The sequence below is a fragment of the Lepidochelys kempii genome, chromosome 1 (genome assembly GCF_965140285.1).
Source record: "Lepidochelys kempii isolate rLepKem1 chromosome 1, rLepKem1.hap1, whole genome shotgun sequence".
In the NCBI taxonomy this organism is placed as follows: Eukaryota; Metazoa; Chordata; order Testudines; family Cheloniidae; genus Lepidochelys; species Lepidochelys kempii.
In genome coordinates, this window is record NC_136380.1 from 186,194,332 (window position 1) to 186,212,276 (window position 17,945).

Below are 17,945 nucleotides of genomic sequence, written 5' to 3' on the forward strand. Positions count from 1 at the left end.
ACAGTGAGCCAATACTGGTAAGTATGATAAGCAGAGGTCTCAGCACACCAGCTGGCTAACTTGTCAAGTTGGTTGTGGGCATCATGGCAAAGGGGAGCTTTAAGGAGGGATTTGAAGGAGAACAAGGAGTTATCTTTACAGGTGTTTAAGGGGAGCTCCTCCCAAGCTTGAGGGACAGCATGGGAGAGAACATGAAGGTGCATTTTTTTTAAAACCAACAAGTGGGTGATGAAGGCTGGCATCATTAGCAATGCAGAGGCAGGAGCCAACTCAACAGCGTATATCATAGGTAGGGTGAGGATAGGCTGGGAAGGGCTCTGAAAGTGAAGGTATGTAGTTTGTGCTCCATGAGCTGGAGAAGGGTGAGTCAATGGAGGGACAGAAAAGGATGATGTAGTCAAAGCAATGAGCCAGGCAAATTCTCTTTTCCAGTTGCATTTTGAATGGGTATAAGCAGCAAGACTTCTGTCTCTAGAGCATCAGCACTAATTTTCCAGTCAGAATTTAAAAAGACGAAAAAAAGTATGAACTCTAAAGTACACAAGGACCAGCTCAGGATTGTAGATCGTGAGGTATGAGGGGAAGTACTACTCCCTCTTGTATTTCTTCACTTCTGGGTACAGTATGGTTAAGGTTTCCCTGGACTATACTTTTTGCATTTTCAAAAAGGAATATAGCTTTGGTTTCATTTCTTGTATTTTTTTAAATATCTTTTTATCCTACTGAACCATACAGAAAACTAATGTAAGGGACCATAAGCAGAGGCACTAAGCAATAGGAGTGAAACACAACTTCCTCCAACCATACATTCAAATCACAATAGGGCTAAACCTGTCCTATCTCTTTTGGAAGTAGATAAATGAAGCTCCTTGCCCTTTATTGGGGAAGGGAGGTCAATTAAATCTTACAAACCAAGATCCTTTTTGTACTTTGTGTGGACGTTAAAGATTCCCTAGTAATTTTTCATTAAGTGAGGGTTGGAATATCCCATTTCTGGGCTGTTGTACTGGGTGCTGGTTGCCATGTTCCACTTTGGAGGTGCTTGTATTTCAGTGGTGCTACATATGTAATAGAAGTGGGCCAGTATTGCCAAAATTTCTTCACAAATGTTTGGAGCAAAGTTGTAGCTTTTATTTGAACAATCTTCTTGGTGACCCTTTTTATTAGTTTTCCACAAATATCTGTACATGAATGTTGGCAGAAAGTGTAAGTCCTAGGAAAACTTGTACATGTGTTTTAGGGTGACCAGATGTCCTGATTTTATAGGGACAATCCCAAGGTTTGGGGATTTTCCTTACATAAGTGCCTATTAGCCCCCACCCCGTCCGGATTTTTCACACTTGCTATATAGTCACCCTACTGTCTTTCCATGAAATATTTTTGTTTTTCTTCCTCCCCTATAAAATTCACAAGTCAGGCAATCAAAAAGCTGAAACAAGACTGTACAAGTTAGATGAGCACTCAGACACCATAAACTGCAGAAGTGAGCAGTTCACCATTAGCCTCTAGGTGGACATACAGCGGCATAACGTGTTCAGTACTTTTCAATCATGAACAGATCAGTAGAAATCTGTTTTGGGATCGTCTGAAAACCAACAAAAATTAAAATTCATCAAATCATTGCCCAGGAGTAGATTGCCCCGCTACTGTCTAGGGCGTGGTCCGTGACTTTGGAAAGCCCCTAGGGGGGCTCTGGTGCGGCGCCTTGGCGGCAGGGCCCGGCTCCCGCCCCATGAGCGGGCAGACAGGGCGGCGCGGGGGGCCGCAGCGGTGCCGCCCGGCCCCTGGGCCGGTGAGGTGCGGGGCCGGGCTGTCCCCGGCGGGGCCGCTGAGGGCCGCTGCTTGCGCTGCCCCTCCTGGGCGGCAGGGGGCGGGGCGGGGCGAGGCCGAGCCGGGGCCGCTCTTGCCGCCGGGTGAGGCGGGGGAAGCCAGGCGTCCGGCACCGGAGGCTGGAGCCCGCCCGCGGTTCCCGCGGCAGCAGCCGGGCATGGCAGCCCCCGAGAGCGGCCGGGCGCTGGGCTCGGCGCCCCAGCTCTTGGGCACCGCGCAGCCCCCGGGCACGGGCTGGGAGCGGCTGCGGGAGCTCTGGCACCGCGAGTGAGTAACGCCGGGCTGGGCCTGCAAGGACACGGCCAGGGCAGCCCGCCCTCCTCCCCGTGCGTGTGCGCCCCTTCCTCCCCCCCCACCCCCACATTGCTGTGCTTGTGTGTGTGTGTGTGTGTGTGTGTGTGTGTTCCCCCCGCCCGACACATGCACACGCTCTGCGGTGGTTATCTGTCCCCTCCTCTTGTCTCTTTGCACCCACACACTGCTGTGGTTGTCCTGTCCCCTCTCCCCCCACTGTGGTTATCTGTGTCCCTCTAACACAGACACCCCCCCACACACCTTGCTGTGATTGTCTGTGTCTGTCTGTCCATCCCTCCCACACGCATGCGCACACTGCTGCGCTTATCTGTCCATTCGTCCACCCATTCCCTCCTATCCATCCATCTCCCACACACATCCATCTATCTATCCATCCATCCATACATGCCCCCCCTCAGCTATGGTTTTCCATTTATTCCATCCGTCCCCCACCACACACACATCTGTGTATTCATACATGCGCCCCTCCCATCTATCCATCCTACACACACACACTCTGCTGTGATTGTCTTGTCTGTCCATTCCCCCCCTTGACACACACACAGTCCCGTTAGATTATCCATTCTATTCATCTGTCTGTTCTCTCTCTTTATTCCCCCCCACCCCCCACACACATGCATTCTGCTGTGATTATCTATCTATCCATCACATGCTTCTGTGGTTATGTGGCCTCCTCATTCCAGCACTTATCCTGCACAGCCATTCACACCTCCATTCACACCTTTTCCTGGTGCAACACCCATTGGTGAATCATTCACAGCCAAGTGGATGTACACCTAGGCTGACCTGCACACACAGAAATTCACACCTAGTACATAACGTAACACAGTTATAAGGGAAAATAGCACTGTTTCCATCAGGCCGGGAAACAACATTAGCAACCTGCGAGTACTGATCATGTTCCTCTCGGGTGAGCATGGCCTATACTGCTATGCCAACCGCAAGCACTGGAAAATCATGAGATTGATTTAAACACCATTTAATTTGCTCTGGATTCTGAGCTCTTGGGGAGCATTTGAGTCATGTTTTTGACCTTGTCTCCACAACCTGGAGGGTTAGAAACATACCTTTTAAAAACAAAAACTGAGATTCTCCTGTGATCACCTGACTCCAGGAACTGGGGCTTTAAGAATAACACCCAATATCACAAGACTCACAATAAAATCATGATAGCTGGCAACTACTACCTTTGTGATATTCTGTATTGCCATTTTGTTTGTCCTGCAAATAGGTCTGTGCAGGCAAGACCCTACCCCAAGTCTTGTTCGTTTCAGTGGAGTTCTAGGCAAGTGCACGGATTTGCCCACATGGAGCAGTTTACAGAACTGAGACCTTCGTTTGTGATTATAATATAATTGTAGTTTATAATACATTTCACTCAGCTATCTCAAAACATTTCCCAAAATTTAATGAATTAATGTATTATGGAAGAATTCATATAGGTGGCCACCAGAGAGAAGGCTGCAAAATGGTTGTAAAGGTGATACCATGTTTTCAGATTCACATAATGTAACACATTTTCATTTAGGATAAATCTATCCAGTCTTGGTCTCAGCCCAAAGATTTGGGTTTGGGGCTTTCTTAAGTTTAAGCAAAGTTTCTTTGGTTATTGTTTGGTTGAGCATGCAAGAATATTGGGGAGTAATTTTTTTTAAATGTCAGATTTATTTATTTTTTTGCTCCCCCAACTGAAAAATGACAAATATAAATTCATTCCACTCAGTCCTGCCAAAATGTCTAAACCCTGCCTAGGAGAGGTCACTTCTAGGTGTGAGAAAGCACAGTCTCTGGGTTTCACTCAGTCCTTGGCCTTTTTGCTGAGACTTCCCTTGAGAGACGTTTGTTAGGGGTGTGGGTTTTTTAAATACCCTGAGACCCACCAATTCATTTCACATAGACCTCCAAACAGCCATTTTTGGACACTACTGATCTTGACTACATCAGAACCTGTGAACAAAAGGTGAAAGACTCAGTGTCCCATTCACTTTAGCTGTCCGGTCCTGTCCAAGAAGGATTTAAAAAAATATAATGTTACCTGTTTGCTTAATATTGATGGCAGATTATGAGTTTAATCTCTAAATGCAATAATTTGAAGAGTAGTGTCTGAAATAATGCTACAAATGATACGTTTTAGCAGGAATGACTCTTGTTAGGATAGCAGTGCTCCCAAATGCTAAATCTCCCAGTAACATTGTTTCTTTGTGCTAGTGAACTACAGCAGTACCCAGAAGAAACTCTCAACATTATCAAAGCTACGTTTTCAGGGGCTGTCATTGGCTGGGCGTATGGAGGTTTGCCAGCTTTTTACCATGCGAAGACACAATATATTGAGCGGAGCCAAGCGGAGATTTTTCAGAACCGTCTGGATGCTGTGGTATGGACCAAAATCATGCATATTGGCACCAAAACTGCTCCTTTTTTGTAGAGCCTGTTTTCTGCAGCAAAGAGCCTGTAATGAACTGCATCTCCCATATCTGGCCAATGGTTGGGTCAGGAGAGGCTTATGTGCAGAACTCACACCTAAGGTTAATGAACTTTAAGGTGGGGCTGGTTGAGACTTACTTTAAACATGGGAGCTGCAGGGTCAGTGCCTGCAGGCGAGGGCAGCGCACGGAGCCCTCTGCCCACCCCACTCCTCTGGGCCGCAAGGACGTGGTGCCAGCCGCTTCCGGGAGTGGCACGGAGGCAGGGTAGGCAGGGAGCCTGCCTTAGCCCAGCGGCACCACGGGAGTGGCAATCCCGTGGGCCGGATCCAAAGCCCTGAGGGGTTAGATCTGGCCCGTGGGCCGTAGTTTGCCCATCCCTGCTGTAGATGCTGGCTGTTAATCAGGCCAACTATTTTAGGAGACAGATTGACCTGTTGTGCTAGACCAAAATGTTAAAACTTGAAAGAAAAACATCCGTACTTAAATAAGAATTTTTAGATTGGCACTACTTGTGGTTGCAAATTTAACAAATTGGGCTGCTGTGTCACTTACTGGCTGCTGCCATTGTAGAGTTATAGCATTGTACGGTACTTCTCATTTGGAGGTCTAGTGTACAACAGAGAATTCAGTTCCCATTGGCAGTCAAATTTAAAGGGCAAGATATTTTTATTACAGGTAAGTGCGCAAAATGTGAGTGTAATTACCTACGTAATTTTCATGCACAGTTACTGTGATTGCATTCGAAAACTACCAAACTCTTTGATTTATATTCATAAATATATAATTTGTGTAACCATCTGTGGTAATTATGTACCACAATTAAGTGTTGAGTTATGCTCACATTCTGCATACTTATGTACTCAAAGTTATATTTAAGCTATTAAATTAGGCAAATTCTATTATTTCAAAAAATGGCTTTCAAAAATGTTGAGTCTCTAATTTCCAGTGTGTTTTAATGGCAACCATGTTCTCTTCTAATCTGCATCATGAGGCTGTCAGATTGGTAGCTGCTTCTTTGCTTGTCAGCATTTTTTGTTTTATTTAAAACTTGAATAATTGTAATTTTATTCTGTTATTACATCCAGCTGCAAAAAAGAATATTTTCTATTTCACTGGATCATGTCTTTAAAAGGACTCTTTTTTAAAATCTTACCTATGTTAGTAACTTGGATATTAAAATAGAAATGACTTTAAAAATACTTTTAATCATTTATAGTATTTATTTAGTTTTGGCGTTTTGATGAGCTTCCACAAAAAAACTAGAGCAGCCAGTTTCTCTCTCTGTTTCTAGTCTGTTTCAGGCTGTTATATGTTTGCACCAGTGCTACAGCATTTGGGTTGGAAGCACTCAAAAGAAGGTGTTGGATTTAAGCAATCTTAATTGAAATGTTTTAAAATTTCATGAGATTTCTATTAATATTACATCTTGTAAAACCTTATTTATTTTCAAAGCTTAAATGTTAGGCCTAAACTACAGTGCTTGAGGGTCCTTCTTAATGTTTAAGCCAAATGGTTATCATTCAGTTATTTAAAGACTAGTTTCTAACTGATTTTAACTATGGGTAAATAGTTTAAAGTTTCTGTCCCAATAGGTTTCTGCACTGCCAGTGTCATAAAAGACATTACTTTTCTGAAAGATGGCTGCCTTCAGCTCTAGGATTGGAAATACCAATTGGAATTACACATTTACATTCATTCTCAGTTTTCCTGTTGAATGGCTGAGATAAATGGGGGCTGTTTCCCCTTAAGATGGAGCCAATATATCAATTCCATCAGTTTGAGTACTATCAAGATGGGTAATCTTAATGGACTAGCCAGCGTCTCAAGTATCATCGTCTGAAAGTACCGCAGGTGGGCAGTGAAATGACAGTGAGTTTAAGACCTGTAACCATCTCTCATTCTCCCCATAGCAATCTGCACATCGTGCTGCAGTCAGGGGATTCATCCGTTACGGCTGGCGCTGGAGCTGGAGAATTGCTACTTTTGTGGCAATATTCAAGTAAGTTTTTCATACCTGTGTTTATGGGGAAACATCAGGATAAGAACCTGCAGAGATTTGTTTAGGTGAAAATAACAGCTATAAGTATTAAAAGGTCTTTGTCAGGTTAAAAAGCATATTTTAAAAAAGCTTTTTAAAACAAATGTAATTTATTTTTCACCATTAATACTCTTAGTTTTCTTTTGACTTTTCACTGAGCGTGGAAGATAAAAACAGAGTGGTTGGTTTCTCTTTTGGGGCTAAATCCACAAAGGAGACGTGGGCTCAGGATTGCAGTGCCTAAATTTAGATGTTCTGCCCCCTAGTGGAATGCACAACTGCAAGTTAGGCCCCCAAGCTCTTTGCCCAGTGCATGGGGAGAGTTAGGTGCCTAAAAAAGATATCTACAAAAGCCAACAAGCTGAATGGATTGTTGCCTAAGCTAGCCAATAGGAAATGCTGAGGAGAGAGGTGTGGCCTAAGTCCCACCCCTCTCAGGGGCTGAAGCACCTGACTTTGGACTGGAGGAAGAGGTCTTTCTCCACTCGGGGTTCACAGCTAAATCCTAAATTCACAGGAAATCCAGTTTCCTGGATTTAGGTGCTTCAGCCAGGTCAATGCTTTCTCTCAAAAATGGAGGAGGTGGTGGTGTTGGTGGTGTTGTCATCCCTTTTAGCCCTGAAGCCTCATGCTTAGGTCACTCACCTAGGAGGTGGGAGATCTGCAGTAAGTTCCTGCTCCTCGCAGGCAGAGGGGGGATTTGAACCTTGTTTCTGATGAAGCTGTTCCATTTAGCATGAAATACTGAAATATTCATCGGAGCAGGAACTTGACTCTCCCCCATCCCAGGTGAGTGCCCTAACCAGTGGCCTATAGAGTCATTCTTCAGTCCAGTGAGTATTTAATTATTTTATGCAAAGTGGAACAGTTTCATCAGGAAAGATTGAAGGACCCACCTCACTGGTGTTTGCAGTTCCTCACAGTTCAGTACCCTTTTCAGATTTAATTGGTGTGCTGTTTACGCCTTCTTCTGGAACTTTAAATACTGGACCTAGCACACGTCCTCATGGTTTCCCCACAGCTGTCTCCAGACATCTTCCTCACAGCTTGAGACATTGCTCTTTTTCATTGCCCTCTTGGATTTTTATTCTATAGCCAGTATTCAACCTACATGAATGGCAGTGTCTATGTGCAAACCATTTTATAGTCATTTTGGGAGTAAGTTTTTGAGATAATGAAATGCCTTCCTAAAAGCCAAATACAGAATTTCTGCTGCATTCCTCCTTCCCACTAATCATAAGCTTGACCAGTAATTCCCTAACCTCCCCACCCCCCCAAAAAAAAACCCAAACAAACAAGAATAACTCAATAACCCACAGTTGATGGATTTATCCTCACTCAATAGTTTGAGACATAGGCTGTGCTTTAGGAGTTGACCAGCCACACTTGTGGCTCCCACAAAATGTTCATGGTATGCTGTCATGATTGGTAGGTTCACTTTTGGGTCTAACCTGCTTGCAGACTTCATAGGGTTTTAATTTATGCTTGGAAATGTTGCTTTAAAAAAATTACATAAAAAACCTTGGAGTTCTTGCTCCTCCACATCCTGCTGCACTGCAGCATGAGATAAGATGATCGAAGTCAACGCATTAGTGGCTGCTGTGTGTGTCCCAGACAGATGGGCTGTAGGGAGGATGGTGTGGGCTGACTGCTTAGCTCCCCATTCTTTAGTGAAATCTTCTCTGATTTGGGTTCCATACAGCTGTATTGTCAAGTGTGCTCTTTGTTCATGTCTGCCTTCTGACTCTCTCTGTGCCCCACGCTTGCAGCACAGTGAGCACTGGTCTGTCCGTGTACCGCAATAAAACCGCCTTCAGTCACTTTGCTGCCGCAGGAGGTGAGACTACTTTATTTTATATTCTGCTCTATTTGAATGAGGAGATACTATCTTTGATTTGAGTCAGTGGGAGTCAGGACTCCTGGCTTGTCTTTCCTCTGCTGCCACTGACTCTCTTTATGACCTTGGTTAATTATTTAGCCATCTGTGCCTGTTTCCCATTCCTAATACAGGGGTAATAAAACTTTCCTAACACACCAGAGAGTTGCAAGGCTTCCTTAATGTTTGAAAGTTTGTTGGCCTTTTTGAGTGAAAGGTACTTGGGTGGTATAAGTGCAGCAGAACAGCGTATACCATCTCATTCTCAAAAAATGAGAAATGAGCATTAGGAATCCATCAATGAGGGGGTATGCATATTTCTTCCTTCTCTTCATAACCGCTTAATGCTGGTGCTTACAAATGTGTCCATGGGAAAGATCATTTTTGAGTTTGCTCTAGATACAAAACAGGGTCTTTTCTCCGTTATTTTTATACAGGCATATAGTGCGGTTCCAATTGGATATATTTTCCCTCACTTCCTGTTTTAAACTGTTAGGTAGTATTACTGGTTGTTGCTGAACAACTGCTTTGCTCCGTCAGAGGTAGCTCCATTTCAGTAGTGGGTGGGCTGGTAGTGCTCCCCAAACATTTAGTCCTTACAGCTCTTTGGGAATCTTTTGGAAGAAATTTTGTGCTGTGTTTCGTGTCAGAGAAGATACAGATTAAAAAAAAGACCTATTAGGTTGCCACTCCCATCTTCCCTTCCAATCTGAATTGGAAATATGGCAACTGGGGCCAAAATGTGACTGTTGGGAGTGAAGCAGCTTTACTGAGTCACGTGACTCCATATTGTGACATTGTCCTAAAAGTGGTGAACATAGAGCATTGTATGTAATAGAGTACAGACTGTCACACATGTTCAGGCCTCTCAGAGATTGGCTGAGCCACTGCTGGCTCAGTATTTGGTTTCTGCTCTCTTGAGACTGGCTTTTGTCATTCAGGGGGTCGGAGGTGGAAGTGACAGAGCAGTTCCCTCAGTCTGTGTGTGGTGCTAGGACTCCTTAGAGCAGGGGTAGGCAAAGTTTTTGGCCCAAGGGCCACATCGGGGTTGTGAAACTCTATGGAGGGCAGGGTAGGGAAGGCTGTGCCTCCCCAAATGGCCTGTCCCCCCGCCCTCTATCTGCCCCCTCCCACTTCTTCCCCCCTCAGAATCCCCAACCCATCCAACCCCCCCACTCCTTATCCCCTGACTGCCCCCCTAGAACCCCATCTACTATCCAACCCCCCTTGCTCCCTGTCCCCTGACTGCCCTGACCCCTATCCACACCCCTGCCCCCAGACAGACCCGCCCCAGGACTCCCATGCCTATCCAACCCTCCCCGTCCCCTGACCCTCCCCCCCCAGAACCTCCGCCCCCTATCCAACCCCCCTTGCTCCCTGTCCCCTGACTGCCCCAACCCCTATCTACACCCCCGCCCCCTGGGACTCCCATGCCTATCCAACCCCCCCCGTTCCTGACTGACCCCTGGAACCTCCTGCCCATTATCCAATCCCCCCGCTCCTCGCCCACTTAACATGCTGCTCAGAGCGGCAGGAGCTCGCAGCCCCACCACCTAGTCAGAGCCATCCACGCTGCCCGGCAGGAGCAATGGGCTGGAGCGATGGGCCAGAGCGCTGGCAGCGTGCTGAGGATGCGGGGGAGGGGCCGGGGGCTAGCCTCCCCAGCCAGGAGCTCAGGGGCTGGGCAAGACGGTCCCGTGGGCCATAGTTTGCCCACCTCTGCCTTAGAGGCTCATGTCTGTGGCTTGTGTTTTAGCCTTTACAGGGGGCCTGTTCAGAGTGCATTTGGGCCTGAGCAGAATGGCAGCTGGCAGTGTCTTTGGAGCAGCATTCGGGTAAGCTGCACACATACCAAATCAATGACCAGGGTCAGAATTACAGTCTTTAGCTAATGTATGTTGGATGATGACCTCCCAAGTCAAGCCTTGATCTGAGGAGGGGCTACAGCAGACTTCCCATACCCTCAGCACCCTGCTGGATTTTCTGCATCCCTTTGTGGACCATGATGATTTCTGTCTCCAAAAGTCCCCATCCAATTTTTCTGTACTTTGCACTTCATTTTTTCTTCCAGTGATGGCTGGATACATGGAGATTTCCCTCTCTCCTTAGGGTTGATCAGTGCCTGCTCCTTATATGGCCATTGAAGATGCTGATTAGCATTAAAACAGAAAAGTAACAATAGGGTTATGATCCTCTCTTCTCCTGCCTCTTCTCCCCATGTTTAATGTATGCACTAACCAGCTATTCAGTTGGCTTCTCAGAACAATTAGTCAAAAGTAAAGAGGATGAAGCATTCTCTTGAGGAGCTGTGTTGTATACTGGTGAGAGCAGGAGACTAGGAGCAAGGACACCTGGATTTCCTTCCCAGCTTCACCACTGACTTCCTGTATGCCCTTGTGCAAATCACTTAGCTTCTCTGTGCCTGTTTTCCCAGCTGTAAAATTTTAATATTACTGACCTACCTTGTCTGATAAGAGGCTTAATGAGTGCTTACAAAGCACATCAGACAGTTGTAGCAGGGGTATTGTGTTTTCTTAATAGCTGTGTGAGGTGTTGAGCTTCATGCAGTGGTTGTCCCAGCTTAGTGAAAAGGCAGGTCTGAATATTGAAGGAGGTTATGCATCACTGACCACGTGGTTGCCCTCCTTCCCACATACTCCTTCCTTATTGCCAGTAATTTATCACTATTTGTGTCTTCTAGTGGCTTATCTGTAACTTTCTCCTCCACATCTCAGCATCCCTGCAGGAGGGCTGTTGTTGGCAGTGCAGAAGCTCGCTGGTGAGACCATACAGGAGAAAAGAACACGTGAGAGAAGATTGCTGCATGAACAGAAGTTAGCAGAGTGGTAAGAAACAGTGTTGCACTATCTAAATTAGTGAATCTGTATCATTGATCAGAGATGGCTGTAGTTTCAACTTTTTCATTTGGCAAACCAATTTGTAAAAGAGATCATTGGATGGTCCATTTCTGCTTCCAGCCCCAGTTCCTCACTGTTTGATTCTCAGGTTGTTTTAGGGATCAGTCTAAGAACCACTGATCTGGTCTTCCGAGCCTCAGATTGCACCATTTATCGTCCAGTGGAAGTCATTCCAGTCAATGCTGCAATTTGCTTATTTTGTAATACAGTAGTTTGAATTTGTAGCTTGCCTCCCCTCAAAACTCTACCAACATAGATCATAGAATATCAGGGTTGGAAGGGACCTCAGAAGGTCATCTAGTCCAACCCCCTGCTCAAAGCAGGGCCAATCCCCAATTTTTGTCCCAGATCTCAAATGGCCCCCTCAAGGATTGAACTCACAACCCTGGGTTTAGCAGGCCAGTGCTCAAACCACTGAGCTATCCCTCCGCCTATCTCATGTGGCTGGAAAAGTAAACAGCAGATTTTAATGTATTTTAAAGAATGTTTGGACTTTACTGAGTCTTTTATTACAATTTGCCGGCTGGGGTCGAGGGGAGTCAAACAGGGTCAAAATTATTCTCATGTAGCTTTACATTTCTCTTTATTGGAAAAGGGATGCCAGAAGTCTTTGGGAAGGAAGGCCTCCCCTAAAACTCTTGAAAACTGAACAGTGTATATATTTATTATATTAAAAAATACCCCTAAAGATGGAAGAGAGCTTATTAGGTCTTCTATTCCATCTGCCTCCAGTAACTTGTGCAGGATTGTTCCCTATAATACATTTTCCACTGCTTTGTCCTGATCCATTTTAAATGCTTGAAGCCGATGTGCTTTCACCACTCCATTCCTCGAGTAGCTGGAAAACCGTCTGTCTCACTCTATTTCCTAAATTGTCCTTTCTTCTCAGAATCACTGCACATGCAAAACCCACTTACGGTGTCCCATTGTGCCTCAGCACAGGAGTTTGGAATGTTGTCCCTTGCAGTGTCCCGCAGGAGTCTCGCATGCCCGCGCTGCCCTCCCCTCTGCATTCCAGAGGGCGTAAAGGGCAGAGTGACCTCAACTGCCACTCAGCTCTTTCCAACTGCCTCAGGTAGTGAGTCAGAACAATATAGTGTCCCTCTGTAGTGCTCCTGTTACTTTGTAATTAAGCAGATAGTTAATTTGTTTATAGTTAGTAGTTAGTGTTCTCGTTACTGTTTCATTTAGCTTAGATTAGGAGAGGGGGAAAAAAAGAGAGCAAACACCGTAGTTTATGGCAGAGCCCAGATCTCCTCGTTTCAAGCTATGCCCTCCTGTGAGGGATTATTCCTCTGACTGACACCCACAACAGACCCTTTCACTGCGAGGAACATACCCTCGCTAAGTGTGCAGTTTGCAAGTTCTTCAAGAAACAAACACAGGAGAGGCAAGGCAGATAGAAGCTTTTTCTTATGGAAAAGTCCATGAGAACCATGTTGGACTCAATCACGGATCTGGTACAGAGGCGGCTTCTTGCATAACTCATCCCTCCAGTGCTCCTGTCACCAGAGATACAACACCTAATACAGGAACAGTTAAGAAGACAAAAGGAACTGAGAAATTATCTACTGGAGCAGTTGGGGATCCTCCTGTCTTGAGGGCTGAGTGGCTCTGACTGTAAATTAGTTTCTTGCCACTGAGCCCTGTCTCCCTATCCCCTGAAAAGATACTGGATGTGGCAAAAGACCTTTATGCTACCCCTGCTTCAATTTCAGCTACTTCAGAATGCACTGGTCTTAGATACTAGGTACCATCCAAGGGTTTTGGGTATGCTTATATTCATCCAACTCAATCACATTGGTTATTGCTGCTGCCAGTAAGGGATTTAACAATCAGGAAAGATTACTCCTGAGGAGAAAGAGACTGGATCTCTTTGGGAAGAAAGTCTACTCTTCAGCCTCCGTACAGGTCAGGATAGCAAATTGTCAAGCCATGCTATCCAAATATGGTTACCTGTAATGGGCTAGATGGCCAGATTTTAAGGACAGAGTTTAGATACTAATTCAAGGCTATTTATGAAAAGGGTCAACTGCTTGCTAAAACCTCTCTTCAAGATGCATTACATGCTGCTGATTTGATGTTTGTTGACTACAGGTATTGTGATGGGGCATTCCTCTTGGTTATCTTCAGGTTTACCAAGAGAGGTACAAGCAACAGTTGAAGATTTACCATTTGAGGGCAAGACTCTATTTAGTACTAAGATTGATGAGTCTCTGTATACATTAAAAGATTTGAGTTCCATGCTCAGTTCATTGTGTTTATATACTCAAGTGTTTAAAAAACAACAGTTTCACCACCACTCATCATTCTTTAGATACAGAAACACCTAGTCGTTGTCGCCATATTCTCAGTACCTGAGGCCTTCCAAACCATTCAGAAAGAGATTCAGATATCAGAAAAAAGAGTCAGTTCCACTATCATCTTCTATAATTAATCAGTGGGTCAGGCACAGAGACATCAGATTTGATGCGATGGTCAAGGATCTTGGACTAATCTGCAAGGATTACCCAAAATGAGCTTGTCAGACGCATTGCTCATTTGGACATTCAGGATTTTTGGTGAGTTCAAATTTGGCTAAACAGACTTCACCTGTACATGGCATAATAGTAAACAGTGGGGAAGATAAACTAATGTGCATCCCAGAATGTGCCCCTGTTTGGACTAGCAGCCTGCATGCCATTCAGAATCAGCCAGTGTGCCATCTTTGGCACAGATGCCATAGGTTGCCAATCCCTGCTGTCCAGGTGAAGTAGTGGCACCTTTTGGCCTGCCAAGTTTTGGACATTGGATTATCCAGTCCACCAGAAAATGCAATTGAATATTACTGCCCTATACCTTTATGGGTCCAAAGAGTCATTACTAATTCAGAGTACTCTCTTTCAGAATTTCAGCAGCCATAAGGGTGTTTACAAAGTGCCTCTCAATAATAGCAGCCCATCTGTGCAAACAAGGATTGCACATTTACCCTTACATAGATGACTGGCTTGTAGGGGGATGTCATAAGTACTGGTCATAGTGGCAGAAAAGAAACGGATTCATTTATTTTCATCTCTGAGTTTGAGGATCAACTTGAAAAAGTCAACTCTGATTGTGTCCCAGTCTACAGAGTTCTCTTAGACTCAATAACAACAAGAGCATTCCTCTCATTGGACAGATTTCAGATAATAAATCTGATTATCCACTTCCAGCCTTACCCTCGAACAACAATAAGAATGTGCCTCAAATGTCTAGGCTATATGGCTTCATGGTCATTTGTAACCCCATTTGCCAGATTACATTTCAGACCATTTGAAGCATGGATTAAGTCCGTTTACAGATCAGCAATCCACAATATGTCACTGAAGGTGCTGATTCCAGATCAGATTTTATCCTTGATGTAATGGAGGATGATAGATGGAAATGTATGTGTGGGAATTCCATTTGCACTTCTAAATTGTGTCTGAAATTTTGATACAGTTAATAAATTCATAGATTCTAAAGCCAGATGGGACATTGTGATCATCTGATCGGACCGCCTGTATAGCCCAGGCTGCCCCAAAATAATTCCTAGAGCTTTTAGAAAAATATTCAATCTTGATGTAAAAACGATCAGAGATGGACAATCCATCGCAACCCTTGGTAAATTGTTCCAATTTTTAATTACTCTAACCATTAAAAATGTACACCTTATTTCTAGTCTGAATTTGTCTAGCTTCAACTTCCAGCGATTGGATAATGTTATATCTTTCTCTGCTAGATTGAAGAGCCCATCATTAAATATTTGATTGCCATATAGGTACTTATAGCCTGTAATCAAGTCACCTCTTAACATTTTCGTTGTTAAAATAAGTAGATTGAGCTGCTGGAGTCTATCACTAAAACATCAGTTTGTAGAACAAGCAGATTACAAGCCCCAACGATAAATCCTCCATACACAGTTTTTCACATGGATAGCGTAATTGAGACCATGTCCATCTTTTATTCCAAAAGTACTATCAGATTTTCATATCTATCAATTCATTCACTTACCATTTGTCCAAAACCTCACTCTTCACCTGCTAGATCTAAATTACTTCATTTAGACGTGAGACTATTGCTGTTACTTTACATAGAAAGAACTAACTCTTTTCATAAAACTTCAAGACTTGTTATTGCTTATGGTAACAAACCAAAAGGGATGGCTATTTTATCACAAAGACTTTCAAAATGTGTATAGGATTGTATTAGAACTGTTTATGATATTAATAAGAGGAGCCCTCTATCAAAATCAGAACTCACTTCACACAACCACAAGTTGCATCAATAGCATGCCCAAGTCAGGTTCCCACACTGGACATATGTAGAGCTCCTACTCTGTCTTCAGCTCATACACTTACAAAACATTATTCATTACTCATTGCTTCAAGATCTGATGCCAACTTTGGAGGAGCAGTTTTGCAATCTCTTTTCAGATAACTCCTAGAGCTCACCATCTAGAAAGATGACTGCCAGCTGATCACCACAAGCGGGATCAACATGTGCAGTAACGCAACGAAGAAAGATGGTTATTTACCTTTTAAGAAACTATGGTTCGTTGAGATGTTCTGCACATCTGGACCCCATGACCTGTTCCTGCAGCTCAGAAGCTTATAAATAAGGATTCTGGGCTGCAAAGGAAGTTGGTGGTAGTTGAGGTCACTCTGCCCTTTGTCTGCTTTGGGGAGGATGGGGGATTGAGGCCATGCATGGCGCATGTGTGACCCTGGTAGGGAAAATATTCCACGCTCCAGTGCTGGGGCCCAATGGACACCATCAGTGGGATCCACGTGTGTGGAACATCTCAAAGAATGATGGTTACTGTAAGGTAAGTAACCATTCTTTGTTCATTTTCAGTTTGAGCATTCATTTGACTGGCAGCTTGGGAAACAAGTGTGTTCAAAGGGATAAGCCTGGTTCTTGTCAATGACACTGTTTGTATGACTCATAAAAACTTACAAATAGTGACAAACTAGACAGAGCCTAAAGATTTGGGCTTTCAGGTTGCTGGTGTTTGTTTTACCAATGAGCAGGAGGAGATAACTAGACTCCAGGGCTGCAAATAATACACTTAGAATACAGAAACTGAAATTACTTTATCTTCCCTCTCCCCTTTTAGGAAAGCTAGGCTTAATGTTACTGAGGCTGACTTGGAAGAAATTGTCAGTAATACTCAGGAAGGAACCATGGAGAGAGACATCGAGAAGATCCAAGAGTTGTTAAATCTTCCCAAGAACCCTCTGCCATCGGAAGATAGGAACTAGTCTGAGCTCTGACTTCAGTCAAGGCATCTTGGAAGACTGGCATGAATCTGTTTCTGTATCCATTGTTTTTGGCAGCAGCAGTTTGAGGACAATGTTGTTGTGGATATGCATCATGACAGAGGGAGGGTTTGAGATCTTCAACTGGAGTAATGACCGGTGAGCTGTGTTTTGTGTGAGGGCAGCAACAGTACTCTTAGTGGCTGCTTCACACTTGAATGCCCCAGGGCCACATCTTAATGCAATATACACAGAGAAAGGGGGGTTCATTAGTGCTGCAAGAGTGCATATCCTTATGCCACTGTAGTGAGTGGCATGATAGCTGAGTCTAGGAGCTGCCAATCTCCCAAAGAAGCCTGTAATAATATTTTTGTCCTTATTTGAAAACAATTCAGTTTTGGTGAAACTGGCTGCACTGACATTGCTGCAGTCCTGCCTATCCACTGCCCAGGTGCAGCACGGGCAATGCCAATGCTAGTTCCCTCCACTCTATTTCTTCAGCGTACCTCAACGGTGCTCCGGTAGGAACGGTGCTCCGGGTTGGAAGAGTTTGGTGACTGTGGCCTACTCAGGCTTTAGGCGTTTTTGCGGAAATAAATGGTTCTCAGTTTTACAAATGAGGCTTGCGATAGTGTCAAGATCACAAAGAAAGTGCCTGACATGGACATACCTGGGGTTCCTCTAAAGCAGGGTGCCCTCCCTTGACGGGGAAGGGGGCTACAACAAGGATGACTGCGCGTTGGCAGGAGAGCTTAGCATTACGGACACATTTTAACAAAAAAATGTGATTGTGTTAAGTTACAAATCACAGGATCCTCTTGGAGGAAAACTATTGGAAATGCTATTTAACAGACATAACCACTCACGGTGTCTAGACTGTTTTGTCTGCTAGAAGCTCTTCTTACTCTGGTCATACAGTATTGTAATTGAGCTCACCAGCAAGACTACTGCCAGGGATGAGGTGAGTTAAGTCTCGTAGCCCCATTCAGGCTCTTGAGACTGACAACTGCAGTTCTCATAGCAAGAGCAAACAGCTTTGTCATGAAAATTTAGGGCTGGCTTTGAATTATAACAGCCTGTGGTTGAAATGGCTCTGTGTCCCTTCACCACTTCATGCTCGGCTGAAGCCAGTTTTTAGAAATGCTAGTAGTTAATCCCTGTAACTGTGAGGTCGTAGCTGCACGTCCCTGCTCCGTGTAATGGAAGAAAGTTCCAACAAGTTAAAGACAGGAACCTGTTGACAAGCCATAACAGGATCAGGGACTAGGTATGTAGCTTCCCTCC

General features: G+C 44.5%; 1 protein-coding gene across 2 annotated transcripts in view; it reads left to right on the plus strand.

Annotated features, from left to right (window-relative positions):
• Positions 1-17,281, plus strand: part of TIMMDC1 (translocase of inner mitochondrial membrane domain containing 1) — a 20,162-nt gene extending 2,881 nt beyond the window's left edge. The window contains exons 1-7 of one of the 2 annotated variants that reach the window (XM_073304502.1): positions 1,892-2,097; positions 4,354-4,519; positions 6,482-6,570; positions 8,379-8,446; positions 10,242-10,320; positions 11,221-11,331; positions 16,520-17,281. In XM_073304502.1, coding sequence (XP_073160603.1) covers positions 1,988-2,097; positions 4,354-4,519; positions 6,482-6,570; positions 8,379-8,446; positions 10,242-10,320; positions 11,221-11,331; positions 16,520-16,664 — 768 coding nt within the window. In that variant the 5' untranslated portion in view covers positions 1,892-1,987 and the 3' untranslated portion in view covers positions 16,665-17,281. Of the gene's footprint in view, positions 1-1,891; positions 2,098-4,353; positions 4,520-6,481; positions 6,571-8,311; positions 8,447-10,241; positions 10,321-11,220; positions 11,332-16,519 lie in introns of those variants that run through there. The other variant, XM_073304513.2, reaches the window with a different exon arrangement.
• The last annotated feature ends 664 nt before the right edge of the window (positions 17,282-17,945 follow it).